At 34.8% G+C, this 15919-nt stretch overlaps 1 protein-coding gene across 8 annotated transcripts in view; it reads left to right on the top strand.

Annotated features, from left to right (window-relative positions):
* The window catches only part of BANK1 (B cell scaffold protein with ankyrin repeats 1), a 305691-nt gene that overhangs the window by 113821 nt on the left and 175951 nt on the right, over positions 1–15919 (top strand). For all 8 annotated transcript variants that reach the window (XR_006602628.1, XR_006602629.1, XM_045067101.1 and 5 more), the window contains one exon: positions 4186–4291. Coding sequence is in view for 6 of the 8 variants with exons in the window: in XM_045067101.1 (XP_044923036.1) it covers positions 4186–4291 (106 nt within the window). In the remaining 2 variants the exon portion in view is untranslated. The remainder of the gene's footprint in view (positions 1–4185; positions 4292–15919) is intronic.

Genomic DNA, 15919 nt, shown 5'->3' on the forward strand with positions numbered 1-15919 from the left:
TTCTTTGGCTTTACTTTGTTTATGGTTTGTTCAGTTTCTTGAATCTGTAGGTTTATCTCTTGCTAAATCCAGGAAGTTATCAGCTATTATTTCTTTGTGCACTTTTTCATCCCTATCCTCTTTCTCCTCTTCTCCTGGGATTCTGATCACATGAAACTTAAATCTTTTGTTATAATCTCACAGATCCTTGACACTGGTATTTTTTTTGTCTGTCAGTCTTCTTTGTCTCTGTTGTTGAGGTTGAGTATCTTTCATTGTTCTATCTCCAAGTTCACTGATTCTTTCCTTTGCCCCTTGCATTATGCTGTTGAGCCCACTGACAGCATTTTGATTATTGTGTTTTTTAGTTCTAAAAATCACCATTGATTCTTTTCTATACCTTCTATTTCTTTGCTGAAACTTTGTATTTCCTTGCTGAGGCTTTTTTAAAAAAATTATTTCAAGAATTATTGTATTATCTTTTTGAAGCTTTTTATCATGACTGTTTTAATATCTTTTCCAGATGATTCTAAAATCTTTGTCCTCTTTGTGTTGACATTTATTGATTGTCTTATTTTATTCAGTTAGACATCTTCCTGGTTCTTGGTATAAATATTGATTTTCTATTAAAATGTGGACACTTTAGTTGTATTTAAGTAGAAGAAAAAGAAAATGCCATCTTCTCAGAGGTGGCATTCTGTGATTCTAAATATCTTTTAAAACAGATACTTTATATATTTTTCTCTTTTAAAAAAATAGTTATTATAATAAAGTTGTTTATCAAGAATAACAATATATGTATCTGTGTGTGTATATATATATATATATATATATATATATATAATGCTTCAGATTCATATAGAGTCGTGATTTATAAATATGTATGTGAATTTATTTTTAAGTACATTAATCAATCCCACATTTCCTTGCATGACACTGAAAGAATTCTGGAAAAAGTCATATATTTATTTCATATGTACAAAGTTGTTATCCTTTTTTAAAATATCTTTCTGTCTATCTCATTGCTTAGTTTTTTCTGAATTCTTTTTTCTAATATTCTTGAATAAGTATAGATCTAAGCAAAAGTACATATGTATATATATTTATATTATTCATATATAAGTAATCTTTCTTATAACCAAATACTAGTGTAAACATAATTTTATCATTACATTCTAATTTTCACATCAAGTTGTTCCTTATTAACTAAAACCTTAGAGTGGTTAAAGGTGTTGCTGTATAAATGTCAAACTACTCTATTTTAATCTCTATTTGAACAACCATTGTATCAACCTCATTAAGTATGTTTTAGGTTGCACAATTTATTTTAAGGAGAGGAATTTCTTTTACAAGCAAAATTCATATCAGCTTTGTTCATAACAGCCAAAAATGAAAAAATCAAAAACAAAAACAAATGTTCTCTAACTGGTGAACAGATTAGCAAACTACAGAGCACCCATGACGTAAAGAAGTACCGCTCAACAACAGAAATGAGCATTCTTTTTTTTTATTTTATTTTACTTTATTTCTTTTCAGTGTTCCAGAATTCACTGTTTATGCACCACACCCAGTGCTCCATGCAATATGTGCCCTCCACAATACCCACCACCAGGCTCACCCAACCTCCCACTCTTCTCCCCTCCAAAACCCTGTTTGTTTCTTAGAGTCCACAGTCTTCCATGGTATGTCTCCCCATTTTCAAATTTCAATGTCAGTGTTTAGAAAGGTTGCCTATTTGGGTCCTTGAAATTTAGAAATTAGCATAACTGCTCATATCAGATTTTTCTAGTTAGGATATCTTCTAGGAAGAAATCCTTTAGGGATCATTTTTAATAGCCATTTCTGTGATTTTTCACATGTTTGTGTCCTATACCATTTTTTTTGTAGGCATAATACTAGTAACAGAATTGTGAAATGGGAAATAGATATGATTCAACTAGTTATGATAGGCTGGAATATGAAAAGTTTCCTATATTTTTTCCTAATTAAATAATTGTCTACATGGTGATGGTTTTTTCCTTCTTCTGATTTTAAAAACACTGCCACTGTATTTTAAAAAATTCAGTGGTATAAGCAGTAGCATTTCTCACATTAAAGTGTCACAGTGCCTTAGGGGAAGAAATGGGGCTTCTCAGATTCCTACTGGGAACTCTTGCCCTTTTGAATTCTCATCTGTGTCTCAGAATCTCCGAACTGGAAGGAATCTCAGAGTTGATCTTATGCCTAACTTATATGTGAGTGCAGTGACTCAATGACACACCAGTCTGTCCATATTAAATCTTGCGTACTTTACGGAATAAATACCAAGTTTATCTCCTCACCTAGGAATATCACTAACTATTAGATAATAGTCTATGCAGAACTCTTGCGGCCAATGGCACAATTTTTAAAGAAAATGTATAAACTAATGTTATAGTTTTAATATTTTCATGGTCCCTTTCATTAGTTCTTATAGCTAAGACATTCTTTTTGAGATTTAGTATACAGAAAGTGTAACTATATTGCCAGTAATGTAAATAATTTTAATTTGATCCACATAATAAACATTTCCATGTTAATTTTTATAGGCCTTAAACAACTCCTCGTTGCTCACAGAATGAATTATAAACTTTTTATTTCATATACAAAACACATTTTGAAATGCCCACTTCCTTCTCTCTCATTCTTCTGCAGTTGTATGGAAATTCGTAAAACCCTTAACTGGACCATGCTTTATGATACCTCCATGACAATATGCAATTTGTTCCTTTAGTCCAGAATGCTCTTTATATGCGTGGCAATCTCAGTTTAGCTCATCTCACCTACAAAGCCATTTCTAACCTTTTCATCCCGTGTGGAATTGAGCCACCTCCCTTTTGCCTGCACTGTACTTGACCCATGAAGATTTTCTATCATCGTACATTGAACTCAATTCATTACCCATATACGTAATTAGATGACCATGAATTTCTTGAAGGCAGAAATTGCTGAATCTCTCTTCCCTTTTAAAAAAAAAATGCTCCAGGGCTAATGGTCTCACATAGTCCAAAACCATAGCATTAAGAAGATTAACGTTGGTTTTGCTTAGCATTCTATAGCTATAAGTTGAGAAGACTTTCATCATACATGATGAGGACTTTTAAAAATCCAGAGAAGCCCAGACCACTTTGTTACTGAAGGCATGCAGATTTATTGAAAGAAACTAAGTAAGAAAATATCTTTTTTTTTCTTTCAATTCAGTCATTTAATTTCTGTGACTAGGTATTGGAAATAAGTCTAATTTTATTTGGAAATCATACAAAAACCTTAATTAGGAACTTTTGTTCCACAAACCTCTCTCTACTTGGTGGCTTTGCTGATTGGCCCACCTTCTCAGATATAGTTATCCAGGTCTCAAGCCAAATTGGTCATAGCCAGAGCTCACAAAAAACAATTTTAAAGGAATGGTGGGTCTGTAATAGGCTTGTCACGGGTAGTATGATTCTACATGGCTCATCTCCCAAATGCTCGGTTTAGGGAAATAGAGTCAACATATAGCTTATTCTATAGCTGGGGGCAGGGGGAGACCAAGATGACTATTCTCCCTCACTTTAACGCAGAAGTGAAATAATCTATTTAAAATTATACCATTTCTGATCCTTAGGTTGAAGAACCAGACTCATCATTTTATTACTTCATTTATTAAAATGTTACACATATTTTAACAGAATTTATTTTTGAAACAAATTCCAGTGTTATCATTGATCTGCTGTAAAGCTTTATTAAAATTAGTATTTAAATAAAATTATTCATCCAGGCACAAAGGTTTTTATTTATTGCATCTATTTTATTTATTGCATCTATTTTCCATTGTTTTAATAACTGGTTTTTAGAGGCACCTGGGTGGCTCAGTTGGTTAGGTGTCTGCCTTCAGCTCAGATCATGATCCTGAGTCTACCCTTCCCCCTGCTCAGTGGGGAGTCTGCTTCTTCCTCTCTCTCCACTCCTCCCTCAGTTTGTGCTCTCTCTCTCTTTCTCTCTCTCAAATGAATAAATAAAATCTTTAAAAAAAAATAACCAAGTTTTAGTCAAGCCCTTAATGTTTTGTACTTTTCAAAAGAGGGGTCAGTTTTATTAGATAGATTAACCAACATTTACCCCAGCTAATAATCTTTATTATGTTGCACTAAGATGAGTTCCTATGTAAATAACTGAACTAATAAAAATTTCTTTTTCGTCTGAAAACAGAAAGACATTGATGAACTTGATGATATTCTTACATCCATATTCAAACACGAGATACCATATTATGAGTTTCGATCGTTCCAACCTGAAATCAACCCCCAAAAAGAATGTGAGTATTTTCCAACTGCATCAATTATTCACACACTATAACTATTTAATAAATATTATAGCCAAGAATATAGCTGGCTGCATTGCTGATTAAATGTTTTAGACAATTCCCATCCCCTGGCAAGAGAGCACATTTGTAACAAACTTCTAGAGGTCCATTTGGTAAATTGTTTTATCATGAGCCCCAAAAATGTGCCTAACTTTTAAAATCAGCAAACCTGATTCCTGTTGTTATTCTAAGGACATTTTTAGATAATTGATAATGGAGATTGTTCATCACAGCTTTATTTATAATTACTTAAAGTAGAAATAACTTAATCGAGGTAATTGATTAAATAAATTTTGGGACATCCATTAATGCAACATCATAAACAAATTTTATTATGAATTGATTTGCTGGTTGGAGTGATGCTTTGATATATACTTAACTGAATAAAAGCAGGGTACATAGCAGTAGAGAGAGTATGATCTTCTGCTTTAAACAGTATATAGGTTTAGTAGTATATATGTATCTGTATATATTCATATTATATATATGATAGTATATATAGTTTATATATAAATAAATATAGTTTATATATAAATAAATATTGTGTGTGTGTGTGTGGTTTGGACAGGCATGCACCTATTAACAATAGTTATGCAATTGCAGGTATTACGTCTTTTTTCCATTTTACTTAATCTGTGTTTTCCACAATGACTGTGTTATTTGTGTCATAAAAAGAAATATATATACCTATCAAGAAAAATTATAGAGGTGCTACTACAAGAAAAATCATACTTCTAAATTTTATCATGAGCTCAGCGGTATATTTTCAAAATCTCCTGTTCCTACATAGTTTGTTGACAACTGTTTATAATTTGGTTATATTCCCACTGTGTGCCAAACAGTATGATAGAGATGTAATGGTGAGTAAGACAGGCATGAAGCTAAAGCATACGAGAGGTTGACTATAGGTATACTGTAGGACTATTTAGCAGAGGCTTTTTCTGTAGGATTTCTATACTATTTGAAGCGGTTTTATCCTCAGGCTGGCAAGCCTCAGGGAAGCAGGAAGAAAAGAATAGGAGTCTAAAGTCACAGCCAATTGTGATTTACCTAAGTGTGTAAGAACCTGTAAGATGTTTACATTATGAGTTTACATTACATGGAAAGGTTAATAATGGGCTAGTTTTGAAAAAGGAATCCGGTGAAAGTGATAGAAATGTATTTCCCATATACATTTTAACGATATATATATAACTCACTAAGATTAGAAATTAAGTTAGGGTAGAAAGGAACATAATTTGATTTCTCACTTGAGACACTCATCATTTGACTGGGAAACAAGATAATATATGTCATAATAGAAAGAAACAATGCACTAAACTCTATGGAATTTATTATATCAACAATATAATTTTTTAAAAAAACTGCATTCTTTTTCAGGATATGCTTCATAAAGGAGGTAGGATTTTACCTATGTCCTGAATGATGTGTTTCTCTTCTAGACAAGAGAAAGTGCATTGAAAAGTATGAGGATGGAACTATTACCCAATTTTTCAGATTTCTTCAGCATTGCATTTATTTAGGCTTGTGGAATAAGAATTGTGGCTTTAGAGAGAACAGAATGGTCTCTCGTTTATATGGGTTAAGAATTCTAGCTAAGTTTAAAAGTGCTTCTCAGTATCTTGTTTAGGTTACAGAATGTGAGTTTTATTTTTTTAATTTTTTAAAAGATTTTATTTATTTATTTGACAGACAGAGATCACAAGTAGGCAGAGATGCAGGCCGCTGGCCGAGAGAGAGAGGGAAGCAGGCTCCCTGCTGAGCAGAGAGCCCTATCCAGCCCTCAGGACCCTGAGATCATAACCTAAGCCGAAAGCAGAAGCTTAACCCACTGAGCCACCCAGGCACCCTAGAATATGAATTTTAGAGTTGGAAAGGATGGAAGAGCTCTGGTCCTTTATTTTCATAGAAAAAGAATTCTGGATGTGTTAAATCAGAGCTCCTGATACTGTGAATACAGTTAAGCTTCTACTTTTCTAACAAACCTCCAGGTAAAGCTGATGCTTGCCAGTCTCAGATCTTTCACTTAGTATCAAGTATTTAGAGCAGTGGATCTCAGACTTGGTGCATATTATAATTAACTCTGGAGCTTTAGAGCATTTGATGCCTAAACCACGCCCCTTGCCCCCAACAATGAAGAATCTGGGAGTGGGTCCTAGCTCTCAGTATTTTTTAAAGTTTTCCAGGTGATTCCAGTGGGTGGCCAAGTTTATCAGCCCCTTGTTTCTTCAATATATTACAGATTTCTACAGCAAAATCATTCTTCGTACTGACCTTTGGCATAGAGAAAATACTATTTTTCTTAGGTCAGAAAATTAGTAGTATAAGAAAGTTTTGAACCATTGCTAGAATATAATGATCACTACATGTTTGGAAAGATTTTTATAAAACAATTACAATTTTAAAAAGAAGTTAAAAATGAAAAGTTCAATATAATCTGGGTAATTCATTCAGAAACCTCATTGCTGGGTATTGTTAGATGACAGAAGCTATGAAGCCTATAACAGGAGAAAACAACCATCATAACATCAGGCTTTCATTTCTAGTTTAAGTACAAAATAACAAAATACAAATCACAGAACAAAAATACACAAGATAGACATGAATATGACTGAACTCATGTTTTGCTTGCCTCCTTGACCTCATAATCTTGAATTAGTGTCAGCTTCAAAAAGCTGGTCTTGAAGACCTTGCACCTTTATTTTCATAGTGTTCAAGTTAAATTGATGATAAGATTTGAGAAGCCTTTATACACAAAGTGGAATTAATCGAGCAAGAGAATTTGGAAAAGAAATGGTAGGTTGTTAAGGACGTTCTATAGAAACATTTCTAGAGATGCACTGAGAAGTAAATTCAGCAAACAGATTCTACCCCTGAAGACAGTTCTATAATTATTTGGTGAAATGTTTTATTTATTAAATATTTATTATTTATTACTCTATATTTTAGCTGAAATAAATTGGAGGTTAGGACACTTTGTGGAGAAGATAGTCATATGGAATTGGTAGGGTATACTCGGGTACTAACCTACCCTCAGGGTGAGCCATGGAATTACATACAAATACCCATGGTTCTTTAAAACTATGATGCTAAATGCTATATTAATCAAACTGCTATCTCATTGTTCCATCCTCTTTTCAATTGACTTCGGTTAATTCTGGGCTAGTTTCCTCTTACTTTATTTATTGTAAGTAAAATGCTATTCGATATCATTATGCCCAGGCCATTTTCACTCCTGTCTACCAATAAATTTCCTTATTTGACTTTTTTCCCCATAGGCAAGCAGCATTGAGATATGGGATTATAGAGATAAGATAGAAATTATATAAGAAACCATATCTACTTTAGTGTTCTCTTACCCTGTAATGCTTTATTATTGACTTAAAAATAACATTTTTCATAGGAAAAAATTCTCCCTAGTAAAATAATAAAAGATTTCCAAATGAACTTGATATGGTAGTGGAACATAGGACTTTTGAACACAACAGTCATAGAAATAATTCATGTACATAACATTCCAGTATGTGAATCACTGGGGATTGTGAAATCAATACAGGGTATTTTAACAGGAAGTTTCCTACTGATACACAAGATATTAGAGTAAGAAGTATCCGACTACATTCTTAAAGTAAGCGTGAGTGATTTATGAGTGAATTCTGTTTTGGTTGTTGATTTGGTACAGGCCATTGTGAAATCGGTTTGTAGGTGACTGATGGTAGGGTGGTGGGGCCAAGCAGCTCAGCTGCCAGACACCATTGCATTAGCCCCTCTGCAACTCTTCCCTGTTTTGAGCTTCAAGCCCTCTTCTGCAGAGTCTTAGGAAAGTCTTGCTATAGCAGATACATAAACCTCCCTAACTTCAGAACCCTTCCAAAGACTGTAATGAAGATTACATGCATGTAATAGGAAAAAATAAATAGCTTGGCTTGTTTTTAAAAGAGGATACAGTTGCTGGTACCAATTTATAATTCCACCAGCAGTGTTATTCTCCACATCTTTTCTATATCAAGAATTGCAAGGGAGTTTATTTTTGCCATCTGACAGGTATGAAATGATATATCAGTCTTTAATTAATATTGTTATTATTAATATAATCATGCATCTTTTCTTTTGTTATTTACAATTTTATTTTTCTTCAGTGAATTTCCATTTAATAGAGTTCATGTATTTCTATTGGTTGCTTTTTCTTAATTGAATTGGGGATTTTTTTCTTTTTCAGTTTATATTCTTTTTTTTTTTTTAAGATTTTATTTATTATTTATTTGACAGAAAGAGAGAGATCACAAGTAGACATAGAAGCAGGCAGAGAGAGAGGGGGAAGCAGGCTCCCTGCTAAGCAGAGAGCCCAATGTAGGGCTCAATCTCAGGACCTTGAGACCATGACCTAACCCACCCAGGTGCCCCTATATTCTTTATAGTATCTATTTGTTAGTTCTCTACATTGCAAATATCTACTTAATTGATTGCTTGTTTTTTAGTTTGTATGGTGTTTTATGTAAGCATATAATTAAGTTCGTTATAGAATTTGTTTCTATTAGAACTCATCCCCACCTCATTCTTAAAATTATCTTTGTTCTTCTTCCTCCTTTATTTGTCCTTTGATATTTAGGATCAGCTTGTCAAATTCTATTAAAAACTCTGATAAAGGGGTGCCTGAGTGGCTTAGTTGGTTAGGTGGCTGCCTTTGGCTCAGGCCATGATCTGAGGATCCTGGGATCAAAGCCTACATAGGGCTCTCTGCTCAGTGGGGAGTCCGTTTCTCCCTCCCCTTCCCTCCATCCATGCTCTCCCTCTCTCTCTCTCAAATAATTAAATAAAATATTTCTTAAAGTTCTAATAAAATTAAAGTAAAGCTCTCAGTTAATTTTGTAAAAATTACCACTTTTTAGCATACTTAACTCTCTCTGATCATATGCATGTAACTTTATTTATTTGGGTGTTTTTATTATATACTTCAAAAGTATTATATTTTTATAAAATCCTTAAAAGCTTTTATTAGATTTATTTCTGATTATTTTATGGTTTTGATATCATCAAAAATGTTACTTTAAAATTTTGATTTTTAATTATTTTTGACTCTTCCTTTCCTTGATACCCATGGGATTGAGCCATGTATCTTATAACATATCATAGCTCTGGAATTACTATTCCAATTCCCTAAGAAGAAAATTAGAAACAGATAAAATCAACATCAGAGAGAGAGAGGGAAGCAGGCTCCCCACTGAGCAGAGAGCCTGATGGGGGGCTCGATCCCAGGACCCTGGAATCATGACCTGAGCCGAAGGCAGAGGCTTTAACCCACTGAGCCACCCAGGTGCCCCAAGAATTACAGTTTTGAGTAACTCCCCAAGACCCCCAAAACTCTGCAAAAAAATATCTAAAAGTAGTTGGAAATGCAGACTGATTCGGAGACTGCAAGTTGTTAACAAGTGAAATAAAGCACTACTCAGAAGACATAGAGAAGAGAATTATGTAGTTGTAACTAACTGCCTCTCAAGTTCATTTTCTGTTGTACTGAACCTGAATCTCATTTGTCATATACCCTTCCCCATTTTAAACATCTCGGCAGTTGAAGGATGAGTTCATATATACACACATTGGGATAAGATATGACTAGAAGACTACAGGACAAAATTATGAACAGAGCAGTGTAATATACAAGGGACAGGACGACAGAGAAGTTAAAAAAAGAAAAAAGTAACAAATTACACAGAGAATCCAAACTGGCAATTGTAGGGTTAACAGCACATGATAAAGAATAGGTGAGGCTTGGAAGCTAAAGCAGTAGGCTGCTTATGTCTAGCTACTTTCATAGCGTTCCTATCCTGAGAGCCAGTTTCTGACTTGGGTCATTCTGGAAGCCAGAAAGGTGAGCTGGAATGGAAGAAGTTGTATCCTTATGGAACAAATTGTTGACAATAATAGAAATCTGAGAAACAAGCATGACCTCTACCCAGGATATCTGACAGACTGTAAGAAATTATATCCTCAGTGCTTATTATCTACAGAATCTGAATGAACATTACCTCTGTAAGAATATAATGTGAGATGTTTGGTTGAAATATTGTTTCTAACAATATTTATTTCTCAGATTGCTGTAAGACTGTATATTTCTCCAGGAAATAAGTAAAGATAGATAGATTTTAGCAGTAAATTTTCTCTTCGATTGTAGTCTTTTCCATTGACAACACAAAAAGACATTTTTTTTAATTTTTTTAAGATTTTATTTATTTATTTGACAGACAGATATCACAAGTAGGCAGAGAGGCAGGCAGAGAGAGAGAGGAGGAAGCAGGCTCCCCGCTAAGCAGAGAGCCCGATGCGGGGCCTGATCCTAGGACCCTGAGATTGTGACCTGAGCTGAAGGCAGCGGCTTAACCCACTGAGCCACCCAGGCGCTCCAAAAAGACATTTTAAAATATGTAAAGCAGGGGTGCCTTGATGGATCAGTCAGCTGGAAGTCCGACTCCTGGTTTTGCTTAGGTCATGTCTCAGGGTCCTGGGATTGAGCCCCATGTCAGTCTCCGCTGGGCTCTATGCTCAGTGCAGAGTCTGCTTGTCCCTCTCCTTCCCCCTCTGCCCCTGCCCCTGCCCGTGCTCTCTCTTTCTCTCTCTCTACAATAAATATATACATACATACATACATAAAATCTTTTTTAAAAATTAAAAAATAAATCAGACCTGTAAACCATGATGAAAGTGGAAATCTCTTAAAGAAACAGTGAATAGAATGGAGAAAAAGTCTACCCCAGAAATACTTTGTATACTTTGCAGTTTTACTAGCTCTCTGTGAGGTTTACCTCAGTTTTCCTGGCTATCCACTCTTGCTTAATCATTTAAACCAAGCTCCATACTTCCTCGTATTTAGCATTTTTCTCTTGAACTTCGGTGGACATCAGAATTACTTGGAAGGTTTGTTAAAACTCAGATTGTTGGACCCTACTCAGAATTTTTGATACAGTAGGTCTGGGATGGACTCAGGGATTTTACATTTCTCACAAATTCATAGATGATGCTGTTGTTACTGGTCTGTGAGTCACCAGTGAAAAGCACTGAGTAAACACGCAGTAATGACATGACATGAATAAAATTAAATAAACTTTAAGAATATATTTAAATCATTTAAATAATATAATTAAAGTCAAGATATCATATTTGTTTTTATCTCTTTTTGTCCCAGTATTTAAAGGATAGCTGCAGAATGAAGTAATCTTAGAGTCCTTATCTAAAACATGTATGTTTTGTGTATGTTCATTTAAAAAAAAAACACAAAAAACCCTCAAGAATTCTTAGAAGCTTAATAGACTCTATCCTAGGTACTCTTCCAGATACTGAGGAAAGGTAAAAGAATATGAGATAAATAAAATACAACTCAGTGATACAGTGCCACTGTATTTTTTTTTTTTAAGATTTTACTTACTAATTTGAGAATGAGAAAGATCACGAGCAGGAGGAAAGGTAGAGAGAGAAGCCAACATCTCAATGAGAAGGGACTCTGATGTGGGGCTCGATCCCAGGACGTGAGATCATGACCTGAATAGAATGCAAACACTTAACCGACTGAGCCACCCTGGTGCCTGCATTTTAATTACTTTAACTAATTTAATTCCTCACAAGAATCCCGAGGAAAGTACTATTTTTAATCTCTGCTTTACAGATGAGACATTGTATCTCTTACCCAAATAGTGGCAGAGCTGGGATTTGGATCCAGACAGCCCATCTGAGGTGGCCACATTACTAACAAAGGACTGCAGCCCTATTTACACTGTAATGAGCTGTAGCTCCAGGGTGCCGAGGGAGCCCAGAGAAAGAAGGGTAGTCAGAGGAAACTTCCTAGGGAGATGATCTTAAATTTGGAGGAAAGGTTATGAATTATTTTTGTTAAATTGTTTAAAATTACTACTTAAATGAATAATTTATATAAGCAAGTTTGAAATTATCTCAGATGCTCTGTATATTATTTTTTGCAATCCTAGAAATATTTTTGTTTCATAGTTTGTGATTTCCTTCCAGTCACCCTTTTTGCCTCCGTGGGCAAATACTATCCTTTAGGATGGAGCTCTGTTACTTTTGTTCACGGATTTATTCCCAGTCCTGTAAATGTTTCTAGTACTCAATAAACATTTGCTACATTAATTAATCTGTTAATGACAACCAAGTTAACTACAGAAGAACTTCAATAAGACCATAGTCAGCAATCATTATAGACTATAATATTTGAGCTCCAAAAATAAAAGAGCTCTTCTTTGTAGGAATATAAGGCAGCAATTTTAATGTCATTATTTTGTCTTTTCTTTTCTACCTCAATCTGTGGTATCAGCCATGAGCCGAATGAAAAAAAAAAAATGGCATATGAGCTTTCTGAATATACTGCTTGAATTCTCTGTGCTCAGAAACCCAAAACACATATGTTCATCTTCTCTGGACTCACACACACAAAAATATATGGCTTTCAGGGTCAAAAATAATAAGTTTAAATCTGTAAATTTATCATATGGTTAAGGAAAAAAAAACATAAACATTGTCCATTAGTAACTGGTAGTAACTGGTAGTAACAGGAAAGAGGCTCTGTAATATCCATTTTATTAAGAAATGCAAGTATGGGTTAGCCTCAGTCATACATACACACACACACACACAATGAAAATGAACTTTTTTTTTTTTTAATTAAAGGTTGAGTAAGTTATTATTTAAGGAACTCCTCTTACTTTTTCAGCTGCTTGCAGTAGTAATCCTAAACCTGGAGTTTCTGTCTTCTGAGATTCTTGACAGGTCCAGAACCCCCCTCAAGCACTAATCTACTATTAACCTCTCTCCAAATATCTTTCACTTCTGAAAGCGACTCATTTGCTCTCGAGATTCTACCATTACCAAATAGTTACAGAAGATCTTTGTAGTGTCACTGCAGGTCTAAAGACTCATCGTACTACTCTGAGAAGGATAGTAATTCAAAGACTCAGAAGAACTTGTTTTTATGTCTTGTTTCTATAGATTATGGTTTACGAAAACCACTATGGTCATTTTCCTCATGTAATTAGTCAGGATGCACCAGAGAAACAGAACAAACAGGATGTGTTAAGAGAGACAAAGAGACAGAAGGAGGTTTACTTTAAGGAACTGGCCCATGTGATTGTGGAGCAGGCAATTCTGAAACATGTAGGTCATGCCAGCAGGCTGAAAATCTCAGGAGTAGATTTTGTTGCCTTGAGTCCAAAGGCGGTCTGGAAACCAAATTTCTTCCTCTTTGGGGATCCTCCGTCTTTTCTCCTACAGCCTTCAGCTGATTGGATGAGGCCACTCCCATGACAGAGGCTACTCAGAGTCTACTGATTTAAATGTTAATCATATCTACAGTATACTTTCATAGTTACATCTAGACTTATATTTGACTAAACAGCTGGGCACCATATCCAAGTAGGTGACACTTAAAAATAACAATCACACTTAACCATCATTCTATTGTTTAGAGGGGAGCAGCTCTAAACAACTGTAATTTAGCCCCACACCTCTTGTGATCCCTAGCAATCAGTGTGAACAATGGCTGCTCAATTGATTTGTAAAGCAACTGTAACCTAGTAGCTGGAAAATCTCCTAAAATCTCCTATCCTACTTAATAGACTGAGGATATGTTGATAGTGTGGTTAATAATTTGAATTTATGTATGTAATATAAATCCTTGATCCAGGAAAAATAGATATTGCTTAGAATGTTAAAACATACTGAATTATAGAGCTATTACTACCTTCCTGTTTCATGAGGGTGTCTTTCAAGTTAACATTTCCTGCTTAGTATAATAAGCTAAATTATCCCTAAAGAAATTCATGTCCTAATTCCCAGATCTGTAATTAAGTTACCTTACATGGCAAAAATATATCTGGATCCCTATTTCAGAATATATTCTCATCTAAAAAAAATTATCTCAGAATATTTGCTCTTTTCCCAAAACAAGTTTCCTGCGGTGACCCAGGAGCTAAGTTTATAACCAATATGCTCAACGCAAAGACCCATATGTGTAATTTGACTTATTGCTCTGTAACTTATTATGGCAGCCATTCCATCAACACCCATACCTGTACCTCTTCATGGCCCTCATTGTCACCTTCCTTAATGAGTTTCTCTTTCTCTTACCTTGTAACTTTGTAGCCATAAACCTGAATATTTTTTATTGTGTTATGTTAGTGAACATACAGTCCATCATTAGTTTTTGATGTAGTGTTCCGTGATTCATTGTTTGTGTATAGCACCCAGTGCTCCATGCAGTATGTGCCGTCCTTAATAGCCATCACCTGGATGTTATCTTAAATTCACCTCTTTCCTTCAGAGCCAGCCGACTCAATCATCAAGTCCTATTAACTTTTCTTTTGAAGTGTCCAACATTTCTATCCTTCCTTGTCCATTCCAGTGTGACTCCACTCTAATTCAGACCATCAGTTATTTCTCCTTGCTCCTGAGAAAGTCTTCTAGCAGGGTTTTCTAACATATTTTATTTTCTATCCTACATTTAGGTGCTCCCCTAAATATTCTTACATTCCATTTTTATCCTGTCCCTATATTATGTATGATGGTGCTCCCAAAGTCATCTTAAGCTCTCACCAGTAATTTTATTACTCCCAATACTACCCAAATTTTCCTCCTTGCTTTAGCTCATTTTTTTAAAAGATTTTATTTATTTATTTGACAGAGATCACAAGTAGGCGGGCAGAGAATGAGAGAGGGAAGCAAGCTCCCTGCTGAGCAGAGAGCCTGATGCAGGGTTCGATCCCAGGACCCTGGGATCATGACCTGAGCCAAAGGCAGAGGCTTTAACCCACTGAGCCACACAGGCACCCCTTTAGTTCATTTTTATTTTCAAAATTATTTAACATTTTTAAATAAATCATTTGCTTAAGACTATAAAATCTGAGAATTGCTGAATATTTCTTAGTACTGAAATCAAACATCCTTACCTGATATGTTGGTTTACTGCCTGGTGGTGCATATCCCTTGGATTTCCATGGGAGACCCATACAAAAGCTAGTGGGTGGTTTTCTTCCTGTAAGTCATGGCCTCATGGAAAGTGTTCAGCTCTCTGATCTTACCTTCACCTGTCATGTTTCCTTACTTATGTTGTTCTAGATTTCCTGACCCTTTCTAAGTTCTTTCCTGGCTGCTTCTTAGGTTCTTAGTTTGTTTTTGCTATTGTTGTTGTTTGTTTCTTTGTTTTTGCTTTTTTGTTTGTTTGTTTGTTTTTGTTTTACTGTCAAGATTCAGCAGAGACAAAGTTAGTAGTTTTCAAAAGTCTTTTTTAAATGAACAGAGAGGAAAAGAATACAGTCACACTTCTATAGAAATAACATTTCTAGAGATTTCTTAATTTAAACAGAGAGTAGTCACAGACTGGCCAGATTAGTTGAACTTGGAGCAGCCCCACTCTTTTTATTACTTCATCACTGTCTGAGTTAGATAGTGGAGAATGGATAATAAACCTACTCGAATGCTGTAAGATTTAACTTTAACTGATACTATTATAAGAACTGCTAACAAAGACTATATGTCTTCCTTTGTTTCCTAACATCACCTCCAGGCGTGCGGTCCAAATTC

The sequence above is a fragment of the Mustela putorius genome, unplaced genomic scaffold (genome assembly GCF_011764305.1).
Source record: "Mustela putorius furo isolate JIRA1106 unplaced genomic scaffold, ASM1176430v1.1 tig00003871_pilon_pilon_pilon, whole genome shotgun sequence".
NCBI lineage: Eukaryota > Metazoa > Chordata > Mammalia > Carnivora > Mustelidae > Mustela > Mustela putorius.